General features: G+C 57.4%; 1 protein-coding gene across 1 annotated transcript in view; it reads left to right on the forward strand.

Moving 5' to 3' along the window:
• IGSF21 (immunoglobin superfamily member 21) overlaps nucleotides 1-14,062 on the forward strand; it is a 134,772-nt gene that overhangs the window by 55,245 nt on the left and 65,465 nt on the right. Inside the window, exon 3 of the mRNA XM_057305504.1 lies at nucleotides 2,844-2,965. Within this exon, the coding sequence (XP_057161487.1) occupies nucleotides 2,844-2,965 (122 nt within the window). The remainder of the gene's footprint in view (nucleotides 1-2,843; nucleotides 2,966-14,062) is intronic.

The following is a 14,062-nucleotide window of genomic DNA, read 5'->3' on the forward strand; positions in this document are numbered from 1 at the left end:
CTGAGGCTGCTTTTAACGGGGAAGGAGTGATTTACTCCTAAGCTGACAGAGAGGCCCCAGACGCGGCCCCAGGAAAAAAGATGTAAATAAAGCCAAAGGAAAACCGGGGCGTCCTTGAAACTCCCCGGTCCCTTGGCCCGAAACTGTGATTTACCACTCAGATCATTCTTCAGGGCTTTAGCTGGGGTGTGTGGGTATGTGTGGACGTGTGGGGTGCAGGTGTATTTTCCTAGTAATAAAATCCTTGGTCCTGGCGAATAAATTTGAGGGGACAGTTTTACTGACAGATTTTTTTCTCCTTTGTATAATAAAAAAAATGGAGTGAAATTTGAGATTGGGACGATAAGGGCTGCCGCATTTTAGGAGGAGATAAAAAAGCGGTACCTGAAGGAGGCAAGGCTGCAAGTCACACGGGCAGGACGCCTTCCACTTTTACGACGTGGGGAGAACATTCCTCCAGACTCCCGCGGGGCTCCGGGTGTCCTCCCACTAAGAAGCAGGCTACCTGGGGGTGAAGGGGGCGCTGAGAGCAGCTACTCCATCCTCAGCCCCTGGGGGGCCCCCCCAGCCCTCCTGGCTGTGGTGGGGAGAGGGCAGCCCTGCCACGGGAGCCAGAGCCACGCCAGGAGCCCCCGCATGTGTCCTCAGCTGCATCCCCTTTCCTCTCCAAGCCCCAGTTTCTTCATCTGCAAAATGGGCAAGCTGTTGTCCGTTGCACCCACTTCCCAGGGGCACTGTGGGTCCTCCCAAAGTGATGGCACATTTCTCGTCTGGGGCCAGGTGATTCTTTGGGGTCATCCGGTGTGTCGTGGGATGGTTACGGCACCCTGCTCTCTGCCGCCAGATGCCCATAACCAAACCACCGTCCCGCCCGCCTGTGACACCAAGAATGGCTCCACTCCTTGCCAAACGGCCCCTGGGGAGCGGGCGAAATCATCCCCCCGCTGAGGGCCCTGGTTTGAAGGAGCTTTGATGCTCTTCCTCCCTCATCCCTTAGTCTTGGTGTCCCCTCTCTAGGAAGCCAGGCGCCGGGCTGCAGAAGAGGCGGGGAGCTGAGAGCGCACAGCCCCGCAGGGGAAAACAAGGCAGGAGTATGAGCTGAAGATAAGCCCAGAGGAGTCAGAGGGGCGTGAGCTTAGGGAGGGGTAAGGAGAAACCGTGCGGTGGGGAGTCCCACTGCTGGCCCCCCACCCCTGGAAAAGCTTATCACCATTCTAACCCAGCCTGTGGGGCTCCCTGGGGCCCCCTGGACTGTTAGGGGCCTTTTTACTCCTTATGAGCTTGCAGACCCTGGTGGGGGCTGGGGGAGGTGACACATACTGATGTGGGCCCGTGCCTGGCACACAGCCGGTGCTCAATAAAGGCTAGCTTGGACTGCATTGAACTTGGGTCCCCTAAACCAGCCACAATGCCACATAGGCCAGACAGATGTGGTCCAAGTCAGCTTGGGTCCGGAGGTGCCTGGAGAAGTTCAGCTGCACCCAGGCCCGTCCTCTCAGGAAGGCTACCGATCCAAGCAGCTTTCAGTGTCCCCCCCCCTCGCCCCCCCCCCCCGCGCCCAGGCCCTTGGAGAAAACCGGCCCTGGCCACCGCCCTCCCGGCCGGCCCCCCTGCCTCCACCACGCAAAGCCGCAGGGAGCTAATTCCACATCTCCAGGCCCAGGCGTGAGGCCTCCCTGGTCGCGGGCTGTTAGCGCGGAGCCCAGCTGAGCGGCGAGAGGCTGCAAGCTCCGGGTCTATAATAGAATTGCTGACGCGGGCGGAAAACTGTGGGGAAAACTGCAGCCGAGTAAACAGATAAATAATTGAAACAGTGACAACACATACCTTGCTGCTTTGTGGAGTAACACTTTCATTCGCTGGAGGCAGCGGGGGCGTGGGGAGGCAAGCAGGGAGCACGGACGCTTGGGTCCGACTTTTAATCAGCCGTGAACAGCTGGGCGCTGAAGCAGCCTTTGTTTTCCAGCTCAGGCTTTATTGTCACCTCCTGAGGTTCCCCCCCCCCCCCCGGGCCCTGCCCCGTGCTGCTAGGGGGAGCTGGGGACCTCATGACCTCCCTGCTGGCCTGTCCCAAGGGCAGCTAGAGGAGGGTGAGCCCCCATGCTGTCCAGAGGGGGCTCCATCCCCAGGTCAGTAGATGGGGTGCTCCCCAGTCTCCTCAAGGGCCCCCTGCCTCCAGAAAGGCCTCACCGCAAATAGAATCCAAGGTGACCTCTTCCGTGTTGCCTTCAGGGGCAGTTGAGCTCTCCCACCTCCCAGGCCCTCCAGAATCTGGCGCTTATGGCTTCTCACCATTTCCTTTCTGCCCCAGGCGCTCTGAATACCATCTTCTTTCCTGAGCACATCTGCTCTTTCCTACCACAGGGCCTTTGCTCTTGCGGTCTGTCTCCTCTGCCTATAGAGCACTCCCCCCTTTTGCCAGGCCGCCTCCTGCTCTTCCTTCGGAAAGCAACTTAGACCTCGCTTCCTCCAGGGAGCCCCCTGTGACGACCCTATCCCCAGATGAGGGCTGGGCTCTGGGCTCTGCCATTCTAGGCCTACCCCTGACAGAATTCACCAGAAATGATTGCCGGGGAGAAGAGCCAGCTCTGCGCCTTCCTGGCGTAGGACCTCAGGAAGTCCCTCCACTCCAGAGCCTCAGTTTACGCATCAGTAGAGTGGGGAGGACCTGGAAGGGTTCTAGTGATGGCGGTGACATGTCCCCGAGGGGCCTCTCCCAGGGTACCAGGGTGCTGGGCGTCCTGGCCTCTGCATCTCCCAGTGTCCCCCAAGCCTGCGCGCGCTGTCTGGAGTGAAGGGCTGGCCGGGCGCTCCCCTGTAGCTGCCTCTGTGCTCTGTCGTAGGTGACGGACGGCGGCACCATCAAGCAGAAGATCTTCACCTTTGACGCCATGTTCTCCACCAACTACTCGCACATGGAGAACTACCGCAAGAGAGAGGACCTGGTGTACCAGTCCACCGTGAGGTGAGGGGTCGCGCCGGGGGCCACGTCTCCAGCCCTTTCCCATCTGCCCTGCGATGCTCTTGGGGGTTCTCAGGGTCCTCCTCCATGGGCTTGGAAGGCAGGGCTGGGGGCTGCGCTGCAGAGGGGAACCTGGTGCCTCGAGGGGCATCCCCTGGAAGGAAGAGCGGGGAGGGGTCAAATCGCAGCTCTGCCCCATGCAGCCCACCGTCCACATCGGCCCCCCAGCCAGCTCCTCCAGCAGTCCTGCGAGGTGGATTGTCCAAACCCAGTTTCCGGGTGGGGACACTGAGGTCCAGAGTGGCTAAGCAATGGGCCCCACATCCTGCAACCAGCAAGGACAGAGTTGGGATGTGGGCCCGTTCTGCCTGGCTTCTGAGCAGAACACGCTCTCCCATCCCCCACGGGTCCCTGCCCCACAAGGCAAACAAGTGGACCCCAGGTCAGAAGTGGCAGCAGGACAGGAGGAAAGAGTCCTCGAGGGTGGAGATACTTACTGTGTATACCCCTACCCCTTTTCTAGAAGACTCTAAGGTAGCAGACCCCATTCCATGCCCTGCCATGCTCTCTGTGTGTGGGTACACCCTCACCCCACACCCTCCTCATGTACTCTCTAAAAGGCCCCCACCCTATTTTACCCTTACCACTCATTTGCCTGACTGCCGCTGTCCCTTCGGTGACCGGGTGAGCTCCTCATCAGTCTTCAGGGCCCAGCTCAAGCATGCCCTCCTGTGGGACACCTTCTTTAGGCTGCCCCTCGCCCTACGGAGTGACTCTCCCCCAAAGCCAGATGGCTGCTGGTCCCCTGGTGCCCACCCCTCCATGAGATGGGGGGGGGAGTCTCACTGCGTTCATGAAAAGTGGCTCCACACGGGCACTGCACGTGCACAGTCTTGCACACACGCGTGTGCACACATAGACACACGTATGTCCGTTTTCCCACACGACGCAGCCAAACACTTTGCCTGGTGCCCAGGCAGAAAGCAGCGGCCTGCAGGCCTGGCACATAGAGGGCGCACGGTGAAATTTGCACTGACAAGGTGAGACTGGGTATGCTCCTCGGCCCTGGGGGCCTCAGTTTCCCCCTGGATAAAATTAGAAAACTGGACGGTAAGGTTGCAGAGGGCTCACCCAGCCCGGCGGAAGGAATCTGGCAGGTGATCCTTCCCTGCACACTTTGTAAGATGGAAAGTGGGTGTGCTCCTCGGGTGGACCTTTCGGGGTCCCCCTCCTGTCCTGACTTTGTGCCAGGAGCTCAGAACCAGCTATTGCTGGGAGAATCCGGTGAGTATGCGGGTGTGAAGGGACAAGGCAGAGGCGTGCAAATGGCCGCACGGATGCCTTTATTCATGTCGATGATTTCCCCTGTACCTGCTTCCAGAAAGGATTTGGGGCTCCTTAAAATATTAAAGCACACCTAAGACCAGCCAGTTACAATCAAGATGAAAAACTCATTTTAGAGAAGAAAATAACCGTCCTGGGAGCCACAGATGGTTCTGCAGAGTGAGCACTCAGAGCACCCCCGCTGCTTCCCAGAAACCCGCCCCCTCCACCCCACCCCCACGTGGTTACCGTGGTCTCTGAGAAGTGCCCCCCACCCCAGCCGATCGCATCATTCCCAGCCCCCCACCGGAGTCCTAAGCCAAGAAGAAAGCCCAAGACCACTAGCACAGCCCTGACCCCTACCCCTCGTGGTCAGCCGAGCACCCAGAGCCCAGCCCCCGTACCGGTCCCAAAAGACCTGGTTCAGAGCCAGCTCAGCCATTTCCTACTGAGTGACCTTGGACGAGGGCCTCCACCTCTCTGTGTGTCAGTTTCTTCACCTGTAAAGCAGACTTAATCGGATCGGCTTTTCACCGTCATTGTGGGATTTAAGTGAGATTTCTGTCCCGGGGCCTGAGTTCCAATGCTGACCCCTCCACCCCCTTGTGTTAGTGTCACGGAGGCTTGGGGACTCTGTGCCTGAGTTGCCCGATCTCTAGAAGGGAATGACAGTAGTGAGCAGCTTGCTGCAGCCTTGCGAGGGTTCCCCAGTTAATTCATATCAAAGGGCTGCCATGGTCGCTGAGCGGTGCATGTTTGCTATTCTTGCCCAGAAACCCCCCCCTTCTTCCACCATAAAACACCCTCACCTTTTTCCAGATCGCATAAAGGCCCCTTATGTGTCCTCTGGCTCTTCTAATCCTCACAAAGAAACCCTGTAATTGCACGCACAGATGTTATTGTTTTCTCTAGCCCCGGTTTACAGCCACGGTCAAAGTTCAGCAAGGTCAAGGGACTTGCCCTGGGGTTCGGAGCTGGAATGACACAGACCGCATCTCACCCCACGCCACCTCCCCCTGTCCCTACACCATGCTGCTCTGCTCATCTTACCGATGAACGGAGGAAACTGAGGCCCAGATGGGAGGGGCCACGCCCAAGGTCACACGGCAGTGCTGACTTGCGGCCAGGGCTCTTCCCTTCCCCAGCCTGGGCTCCAGTGGTGGTCTCCCAGGCAGAGCGCACCAGGGCAAAGGAACCTCGAGGAGGCCACAGGGGAAGGGAAGGAAGGAGTCTAATCGGATCACAGAGAGCTGCCGAGCTCCAGGCTGCAGGGCCCCATTAGGGCTGGTGGCGGGGCGGGGGACTCCTCATTTACATATAAATGAAGATATTTACAAATTAATGCATCTCGACTAGAGAGAGTCCCAGCTCCACAGCTGTCTGAGCGGCTTCCTCTTCAGCTGGGGAAAGTAGGGGGAGAAGGAGGCTGAGATCACCAAGAATTGGCAGAGAGCAATTCTCAGGCAGCTGAAAGGAGCCCCCAGGGACTCCCAAAGCGTCTCCTCCCACTGGAGGGGTTCCCGGAGGAATGGGCGTCGGGTGGGGTGATGGGACTTCTACCTCCTAGGGGATACAGGTGTGGCACCCTAGTTCATGACCTTGGGCAGGTCATCGCCCCTTCCGGTGCCCCAGAGGCCCCATCTATCAAATGTCCATAGAATGAACCTCAGAATCTAAACTCCCAGCTTGGAACTGACAGTAATTTATTCCTTTAGAGGATATTTAATTGAGCACTTACTAGAAGCCTGGCATGGTGGAAGGTGTCTTGAGGGATCCAGGGGGGAACAAGAAAGACCTGGCATTAAACTCTCATGAGGGGAAGACAGTAAACAAGAAAAGCAAGACATAAGTAAATTTATCGGTACATATTCCACAAAGGTGTGAATTCAAATGGCGATTGTATAATGAGGGGCAAGTAGGGTGCGGTGCCAGGGAAGGACCGCTGTGCTGGGGTGCCATCCAAATGGCTGACCAAAGCCCGAAGGATGGGAAAGAGCCATCGTGGTAGGGACGAGGGCGATGTGGCAGAGGTCCACACCCACCTTCAGCACCCTGACCCCTCCGCAGGCTTCTCAGGCCGCCGGAACCCCACTCGGCTTGCTCATGGGGTGAGGTGGACGTGCCAGACGATGGGCATCCCAGAGCAGCCTTGGCCGATGGGAGATGCTGGGTGGCTCTCCCAGCCCCCCTGCCCCTTGGGTGGGACTACTCGGATGTTCACTGTCCCCTCGAGCTCCCGAGCAGGAGTGAGGCTGAGCGGCTCCCCCAGAATGACCTCTGTGATGCACCTGTATTGGCTTCTTCCCTCCCCACTGTTCTTCACTCCCTTCCCAGCTTCTGGGGACACCTTTGCAGATTAGCCACTGGCTCCTGAATCCTTGTCGCAGGGTCTGCTTCTGTGGGGCCCCCCTGAGTGGGGAGGCATGATATGGGTGACAGTTCTACCTGCTGGCTTCCTGCATATCACTGTCCTCCGCACCTACCCCCTCACCCCTGTGCCTCAGCCCCCGTGCACCTGCCCCACCAGGCCAAGAACAGGTGGAGCAGATGGATAGACCCCCACAGAGGGGAAGACTGTATGGGCAAAACTCATTAATCCCTGCAGAATGTATCCATCCATGTCCCAAAGTCCTCTGCAATCCCTTGTCCCATTCCACGTGTTCAGGATGTCCTGAGGAGCACCAAGTGGGCTTCACTGGCCCTAATTTGGCAGCGAGGGAAATCTAGACTCAAGAGGTTGAGTGTGCTCCTGCCCCTCCCACGCCTTGCCCACTTCCCTTTGCCAAGGCCCTACTCATCCATTCAGGTTCAGCTTGCACGCCGCCTCCTCCAGGAAGCCAGTCATGACTGCCCAGACAGAGTCAGATACTCCAGGGTACTTCCCCTCCATACCCTCCATGCCCTGACACTAGGTGTTCAAAGTCTGCCTCTCCCACTAGACTCAAAGCCCATGGACGAGGACTGGGTCTGATGTCTTCACCAATGTCTCCCCAGCCCCAGCCCAGCACCCCCACCCCACCCCCACAACATTGAGGACAATATGTAGATGCTTGCGGGATGGATGAGTGAGTGGTGGAAGCTATGGTGTTCTCCCACCACGGCTCTCCCTGCTGCTGGATAAACGTAGGAGGGAGCATTTGCCCCCCCCCCCACGCGCCTTCTCCAATGTTTTCATCCTTCATTCATCACAAAGGAATTGAGCAATCGCTACATGTCAGGGACAGTGCTGGGGATAAAATGGAGAGCAAGACATAATCAGACTTGCTCTTGTGAGGTTTGCAGTGTAGGGGGTGAGGAGAGACAGACTATAAAAATATGTTTAAAAGAATAAGGAAAAATATTGACAGTTGGCGATGAGTGTTTGAAGGAATAAGGTAACGTGACAGAGAATGACAAGAATAACAGAGTATGCGGCGGGAGAGTGGCGGGGGGGGGGGGGGACTACGAGTTCCCTTATAGGAGGTGACATCTCAGCAGGAATCTATAGGATAAAAAGAAGCCACTGGCAGAGGTGGGGTATGGAGGGCATTCCAGGTAGAGGGCACAGCAAGTGCAAAGGTCCTGAGGTGAGAAAGCTTGACATAATCTAGGGGCTCCCAGAGGGCCAGTGTGGCCAGAGTTTAGGGAGCGAGCTGGCATTTAGTCTCTGTGTCCCGGAAGCTGCTGAAGGTCATGGTCTGAAGTGATATGTCTTGTAAAGCTCACTCTGGTTGCCATGTGGAGGGGGGGTTGGCTGTGCCAGGGAGGGAAGACAAAGCCCTCCCCAGATGAGCCTGGGTACGGGGAGGGAGGTCTGTCTCTTCCTCGGCCCTGGGACTTAGTTTCCAAACCTGAGTAAGCTGGGAGAGGGGCGACCACAGTGTGGGGCTGGCAGGGGCCAGGAGGCGAAGGGGTGCCAGAGAGCCGGCTCTCTCTCCGGGGTCTGATCTCTGTGCCCCGAGAACACGTGCGCTATCCCCAGAGCCCGCAGTAGGAGGTGGAGAACAGCTGGGGGGGTGGGGAGGAGCCCGGGGGCTTCGTGGAGAGCAGGAGTACACAGTTACACCTCCCTAATTCATATTTATCAGGGGAGGGAGATGGGGGAGAAATCGAGTGAATGAAGGAAGAGCCTGGAGGAAAGAGGACGTGGAAAGAAATGCCACTTCCTTTATTATTTCGAGATGCGCCCACTCACATATTCGCTCGACGGCACATGTGGAACGTTTGCTGCCTCCAAGGCACGGAGCTGGGGCACAGCGCCCAGAGGTGGTCGGGATGCAGCCCCAGCTTGTCCTCCTCGGACCTGCGAGCCGCCCTCCTTCCCCCGCCCCCGTGTGCCCCGAAGTTCCTCCCATGCTGCGCTCTCGCTCTTTCATTTCAGTAACCCCAGACCCTGCTTGGCATTTAGAGAGGAACAATAAATATTTGTGGAATGAAGGCAGAGAGAGGGGAGATAAAACATGGAGATAAATAGCTAACAATTCAAGTAATAAAGTGATAGCTGTCCTAGGAAAGACTCCGATATAATGCAGTGATGAATCAGAGCTGGAGAGACCCGGGAAATCAGAGAGAAGGTGGCGTTTGAAGTGGCCCTAGAAGCATAAGTAGGTTTCAGACAAGGAGGCGTGGGGAGCGGACACTCTAGGCGGAGGGCACTGCGTGGGCAAAGGCGTGGAGGTAGGGAGGCGCTGGAAGCAGTGACAGGACCCCTGGAAGCACACAGACGGAACCTGCCAAGTAGAAGCTCCCTGGAATCTGTTTGATGGACTACTGGGCTGGTTTTTATTTATTTTTATTTTTTTAAGATTTATTTATTTATTTGGGGGGGGGCAGAGGGAGAGAATCTCAAGCAGACTCCCTGCTGAGCACGGAGCCTGACAAGGGGCTCCATCCCAGGAGCAAGATCACGACCTGAGCCGAAATCAAGAGTCAGATGCTTCACCGTCTGAGCCACCCAGGCTCCCTTGTGTGCCCTTTTTAAATAGACACATTCACTGTTTCATCCAAAGAGCAGAGGGACTTGCTTCCCTCTGAAAAGTCACCTGGCGCTTCTGCAGACTCATCTGTGAAAGTGCAGGGTAAACTCCTTCGGTCTTGGTACAAAGAACAGTGCCCTCTGACCCTGGTTGGTTTGAGTCTGAATTGCATAGCTTCCTTGTCCTTCTGCACGGTATCCTGAGCCGTGCGTCCTTTTCCTCCGAAATATACACAGCACCTGCTGCTTGCACAGACGTGGCCGTTCATGTGTTCCCTCATCTGACCGCTCGGCACACACACGGTGAGTACCGTGTGTGTGCTGAGCCCGTGCTAGGTTACGCCCAGTCCTTGACCCACTGGAAACCCCCTCCTCTCTCGCACCCAGTAAGCCTCAGGGAATGCGAGAGAGCCAGAGTGACATTATAAGGACAACCTTGAGCCCTTTTCTGCAGTTTATTCAGGACAGATTATGCCTCTTAGTCCCATCTGAACTGAACACCGCAAGTGGGAGCAGGTCGCCATCGCAAAACCAGGGATGCTTTTAGGAGCGAGGGCTGCAGTTCTCCTCCCGGCCACTAGGGGAATGTCCAGCCGGGGAGCTCGGCTCTCAGAGCCTGAGCAGCAAGGCGCCTTGGGCGGGGGCTCCCCTGCCAGCCCCTCCCGGGACCACCCGCATTAGGATCACCCTGGCAGTGGCTTAAAAACATCAGTTCCTGGGTCCACCAAGATGGACTTTGATTCAAGGGGCCTGGAGCGGGGCCTGGGGAATCAGTCTTTTAAAAAGTCCTCTAGAGAGAGTTGCTGGCAGCACCCGCTCCACGCTTCACCTTCCACCTGCTGTGATATGCGGACAGGGCCCAAAGAATTCAGGGGGAACCTGGAAGACACAAATAATTCTAGTTGCTGCTGGCAGCTGGCGGCCAACAGACGATTGTCCTAAGGCCCCTGAGCCCAGACTCACTTGGGTTAAGATGACGAAAGAGTTGACCAGCCAGTGACCTCCCAGTCCAGAGTGACCTCACAGGCACCTACCAGTCCCCGAGCCTAGGTCACCCCCCCACCCCCCAGCCTCGCTGGCACAGTTAGTGGTGGAATGAGAACAGCTGGTGTGCGCGTGGCCCTGTGCTGAGCCTCTCAGAAAATGAGGCCTTGACTAGGGAATAAGGGGGCCCGGGAGAAAGGGGCTCCTCCTCCAGCCCCCTGGCATTTTCCCCAGAGGTGGAGTGGCTCTCTGAGGCAGAGTCCCCCGGGCCCAACCCCAGGCCTCTGCCCCCAGAGCCGCAGTCAGAGAAGGAGGAGTTACTGGGCCCGCCTGTGTCAGGCCCTGCGCCCACCTCTCAGGGTGGGGACCTTCCCTCCTTCACCTCTAGGTCCTCAGTGCCTGGCCCAGGGCCTCAGATGGAAGCCCAGGGCCTCAGTAACGGTTTGTGGAATCAGTTGACTGACAGGTTATCCGAATGTGGAATTACCACGTCAGACAGTCAGCAGAACTTTTTCCAACCCATCATCTGGTTTCACCCTCACAACCATCCCATGGAGTACACATCTCAGATTCATGGGATCCTGTTGTATAGATGATGACACAGAACAGAGAGGTGCGGTCACTGGTCCGAGGTCACACAGCATACCCATGGTGAAGCCTGGGTTCACACACCAAGCCAGGTTGAGTCTCTGGGCCACTGGGAGCAGGCTCGTTCAACAGTCACTGAGTGACCACCCATTCCAGGCCCAGGGCCAAGCACTGGAGACTCGTAACTTAGTAAGGGCATGCAACCTTGTGTGTCCATCCCAGCACACGCACGACAGATGTGTGCGTGCACACAGACACACACACAGACACACACACACATGACGGATGCACGTGTGCACACAGACACACACACACGCATGATGGATGTGCGCGTGCACACAGACACACAGACACAACGGATGCACGCGTGCACACAGACACACACACATGACGGATGCGCGTGTGCACACAGACGCACACACACACGCATGATGGATGTGCGCGTGCACACAGACACACAGACACAACGGATGCACGCGTGCACACAGACACACACACACATGACGGATGCGCGTGTGCACACAGACGCACACACACACGCTTGATGGATGTGCGCGTGCACACAGACACACAGACACAACGGATGCGCGCGTGCACACAGACACACACACACACACATGACGGATGCGCGTGTGCACACACACACACCTGCTCACAGTCGATCTGGCCCGAGATTCTTGGTGCCTCTGGGTAGGAAGCTGTCAGGGTCACTCTCCCCGTAAAAACTAGCAACTACCTGGCAGTTTTGGCCCCTGGACGCCCTGGCCAAGGAGACCGAGCAGTGCCCAACCCCAGCTCCAGAGCTGGGATTCCAGGAGCCGCCCCGGCTCCTCAGCTGGCGGCATCAATCCACTTGACTGGCTGATGTGTTTCCACTGCCCTGAGTGGGACATACCCCCTGCCCCCCACCCCTACCTGTCCCCCCACCCCAGCCACCTCCCTCCACAGAGTCACCCAGCTGGCCCCAGGAGCACGCCGGGCACCATACTTGTGCTCTTCCCATGCCAGGGGTCATTGTCCACTCACACAGATGCCGCCACCACTGCCCCCACCCAGGCCCCAGGAAGCCCAGACCAGCAGGGCCCGCTCTCCACAGACGGGTCCTGAGCTCGCGCCTCCCCGGGGCCTCACTTCCCACCCGTCAACGTCTGTGCTCTTCTCCTCTGTTCCCTGACTTCAGTCGCCTTCTGCTTCCATGGTTTCCCTCTTAGCACGACCTTCTTCTCTTCTTTCTTTCCCCTTCTGGTCTTGTGCTTCCCGTGTGGGGGTTTCGTCCTCCCGTTCTGTGCACGCAAACACACACACATACACACACACAGGTACACAGCAAACACACATGCACGATGCCTCGCTTCCCTTCCCCCTGCATATACCCTACATCCCTTGGGATGGAGTCCCACAATGGCCTCAGAATCTCCCCGGCAGCAGGGACCCCAGATTCCAAGGCCCAGAGGCCTCTGGAGCTTCAAGTGGGCCTCATTCCACGCTGGCCACACGGGCAGGCTGAGGGGTCAACTTTTCCATGGTTGGGTCTTGGGGTAGTGGACAGCTTTGATGCAGGGGACAGAGATGTGCTCTGTTGAGTTGGCAGCTCGCACTGAGCAGCCTTCTCCCCCCCCGCCACCATCCCCATTCTCTGTGTGCCACCCCCATTCTCTGTGTGCCACCCCCACCCCGCCACCCAGAGGAGGCCACCGGTCTTCCCCCTGGGGAGGGAAGTGCTTGCAAAGCTGTCTGCTGCCCTCTGGTGATGCACTGGGGTATTGCAACTAGGGGGGGGGGGGAGTTCCCTGCCTGTGCCCTCCCCCCCCCCCACCGACTCCATCACCAACGATGGGTCTTGTCCCTTAAGCATGGGGGACCTTCTTTTCTACATCTCTAGGGCACCAGTACCCAACACAGAACGTGACTAGAGATTAGCTAAATTAATGATCTGACAGGTTATCCAAATGGGGAATTACTATTTCAAACGGTCAGCAAAACTGTTTTCCATCCATCATTTGCTTAAACCCTAACGACAAACCTATAGAGTGGAGATCTCAGACCCTGTTTATGGGGGTTAAGCTCAGCCCAGAGACGGGAAGAGCCCAAGAGCTGGGAGAGCTTCCCCCTCACACAGAAATTTCCTCCCCTGGGGTTTCCCCAGTGAACGGAGCTCAGCCCCTTGCCGATGGAATGGGGGCCTCTGGGGTAACCCTCCCCTCCTCTGGAGAACAAGGTGCCTTTTACCAAGGGCCTCCCAGAGACAGTGTCTTCACCCACCATCGACCACAAGGAACTGCAAACTCATGTCAGACCACGCCTTGGGACGTAGAAGAGGACAAGGCTGTGTCTCGTGCACTGTGACACGTTTCAATGGCCTCAGCTAGGGCTGGCCCTAATGATTCATCTGCCACTTAAAAGTGTTTCTGTACTAACTGTGGACATCAGGAAACAGAGGTGAACAAGGAAGGTAGGGTCCCTGTGCCCATGGAGCCAACATTCCCCGGGCTATGTCTGCAACCCAGGGAGAGGCCGGGGGAGGGGTCTCTCTGGGTTCTGGAGGAGAAAGCCACCATGCAGAGGCCAGGGAATGAACATTCTGGCAGAGGAGGAGAGCAAGGGCCTGAGCTAGGGGCCAGCTTGATGTGTCAATGAAGAACAGAGAGAAGCCGAGGGGTTGGGAACTGATGAGTCCTGCAAGGAGTGTGGGGGGAGAGGTGAGGTGGGAGCAGGCCCCCTGAACGTGACTGCACACAGACACTGTTTGCTCAAATTCAGTGGGTGGGGGCGGGGAAGCCCGCGATCCTGTGTTTCCAGTCATCTCCCGAAGCTGCCTCCAGTGCAATGGACCACAGGCCCCATTACAAACACCCGGGGGAGCTTCGCACACTCCTGACGCCAGGCCAAGCCCCAACGGTTACATCGGAACCTCGTGGACAAGAGGGTGGGGACACAGGCATCAATTTTGCAAAGCTCCCCAAGGTGATTCCCATAGGCAGGCAAGTTTGAGAACCACCGCTGTAGAACATTGTGGGTCATTAGAGGGAGTTTGACTATTATTCTGGAAGTGATGAGGGGTCACTGAGGTTGACCCTGTTTCTGTTTTGGGGTTGTGAGAAGATCGTCCTCAGCTACTGGGGATGATGTGGGGACAGAGGCAGGAAGCACCTGTCAGCGGGGAGCTGAGGAGGTGATGGGGTGTGCTGGCCAGGCCAGAGGGGCTGGGATGGGAGAAGGGTCTGGAGGCAGAGCTGGCAGGACTCACTGAT

This window comes from Ursus arctos, unplaced genomic scaffold, assembly GCF_023065955.2.
Source record: "Ursus arctos isolate Adak ecotype North America unplaced genomic scaffold, UrsArc2.0 scaffold_32, whole genome shotgun sequence".
NCBI classification, from domain to species: Eukaryota; Metazoa; Chordata; class Mammalia; order Carnivora; family Ursidae; genus Ursus; species Ursus arctos.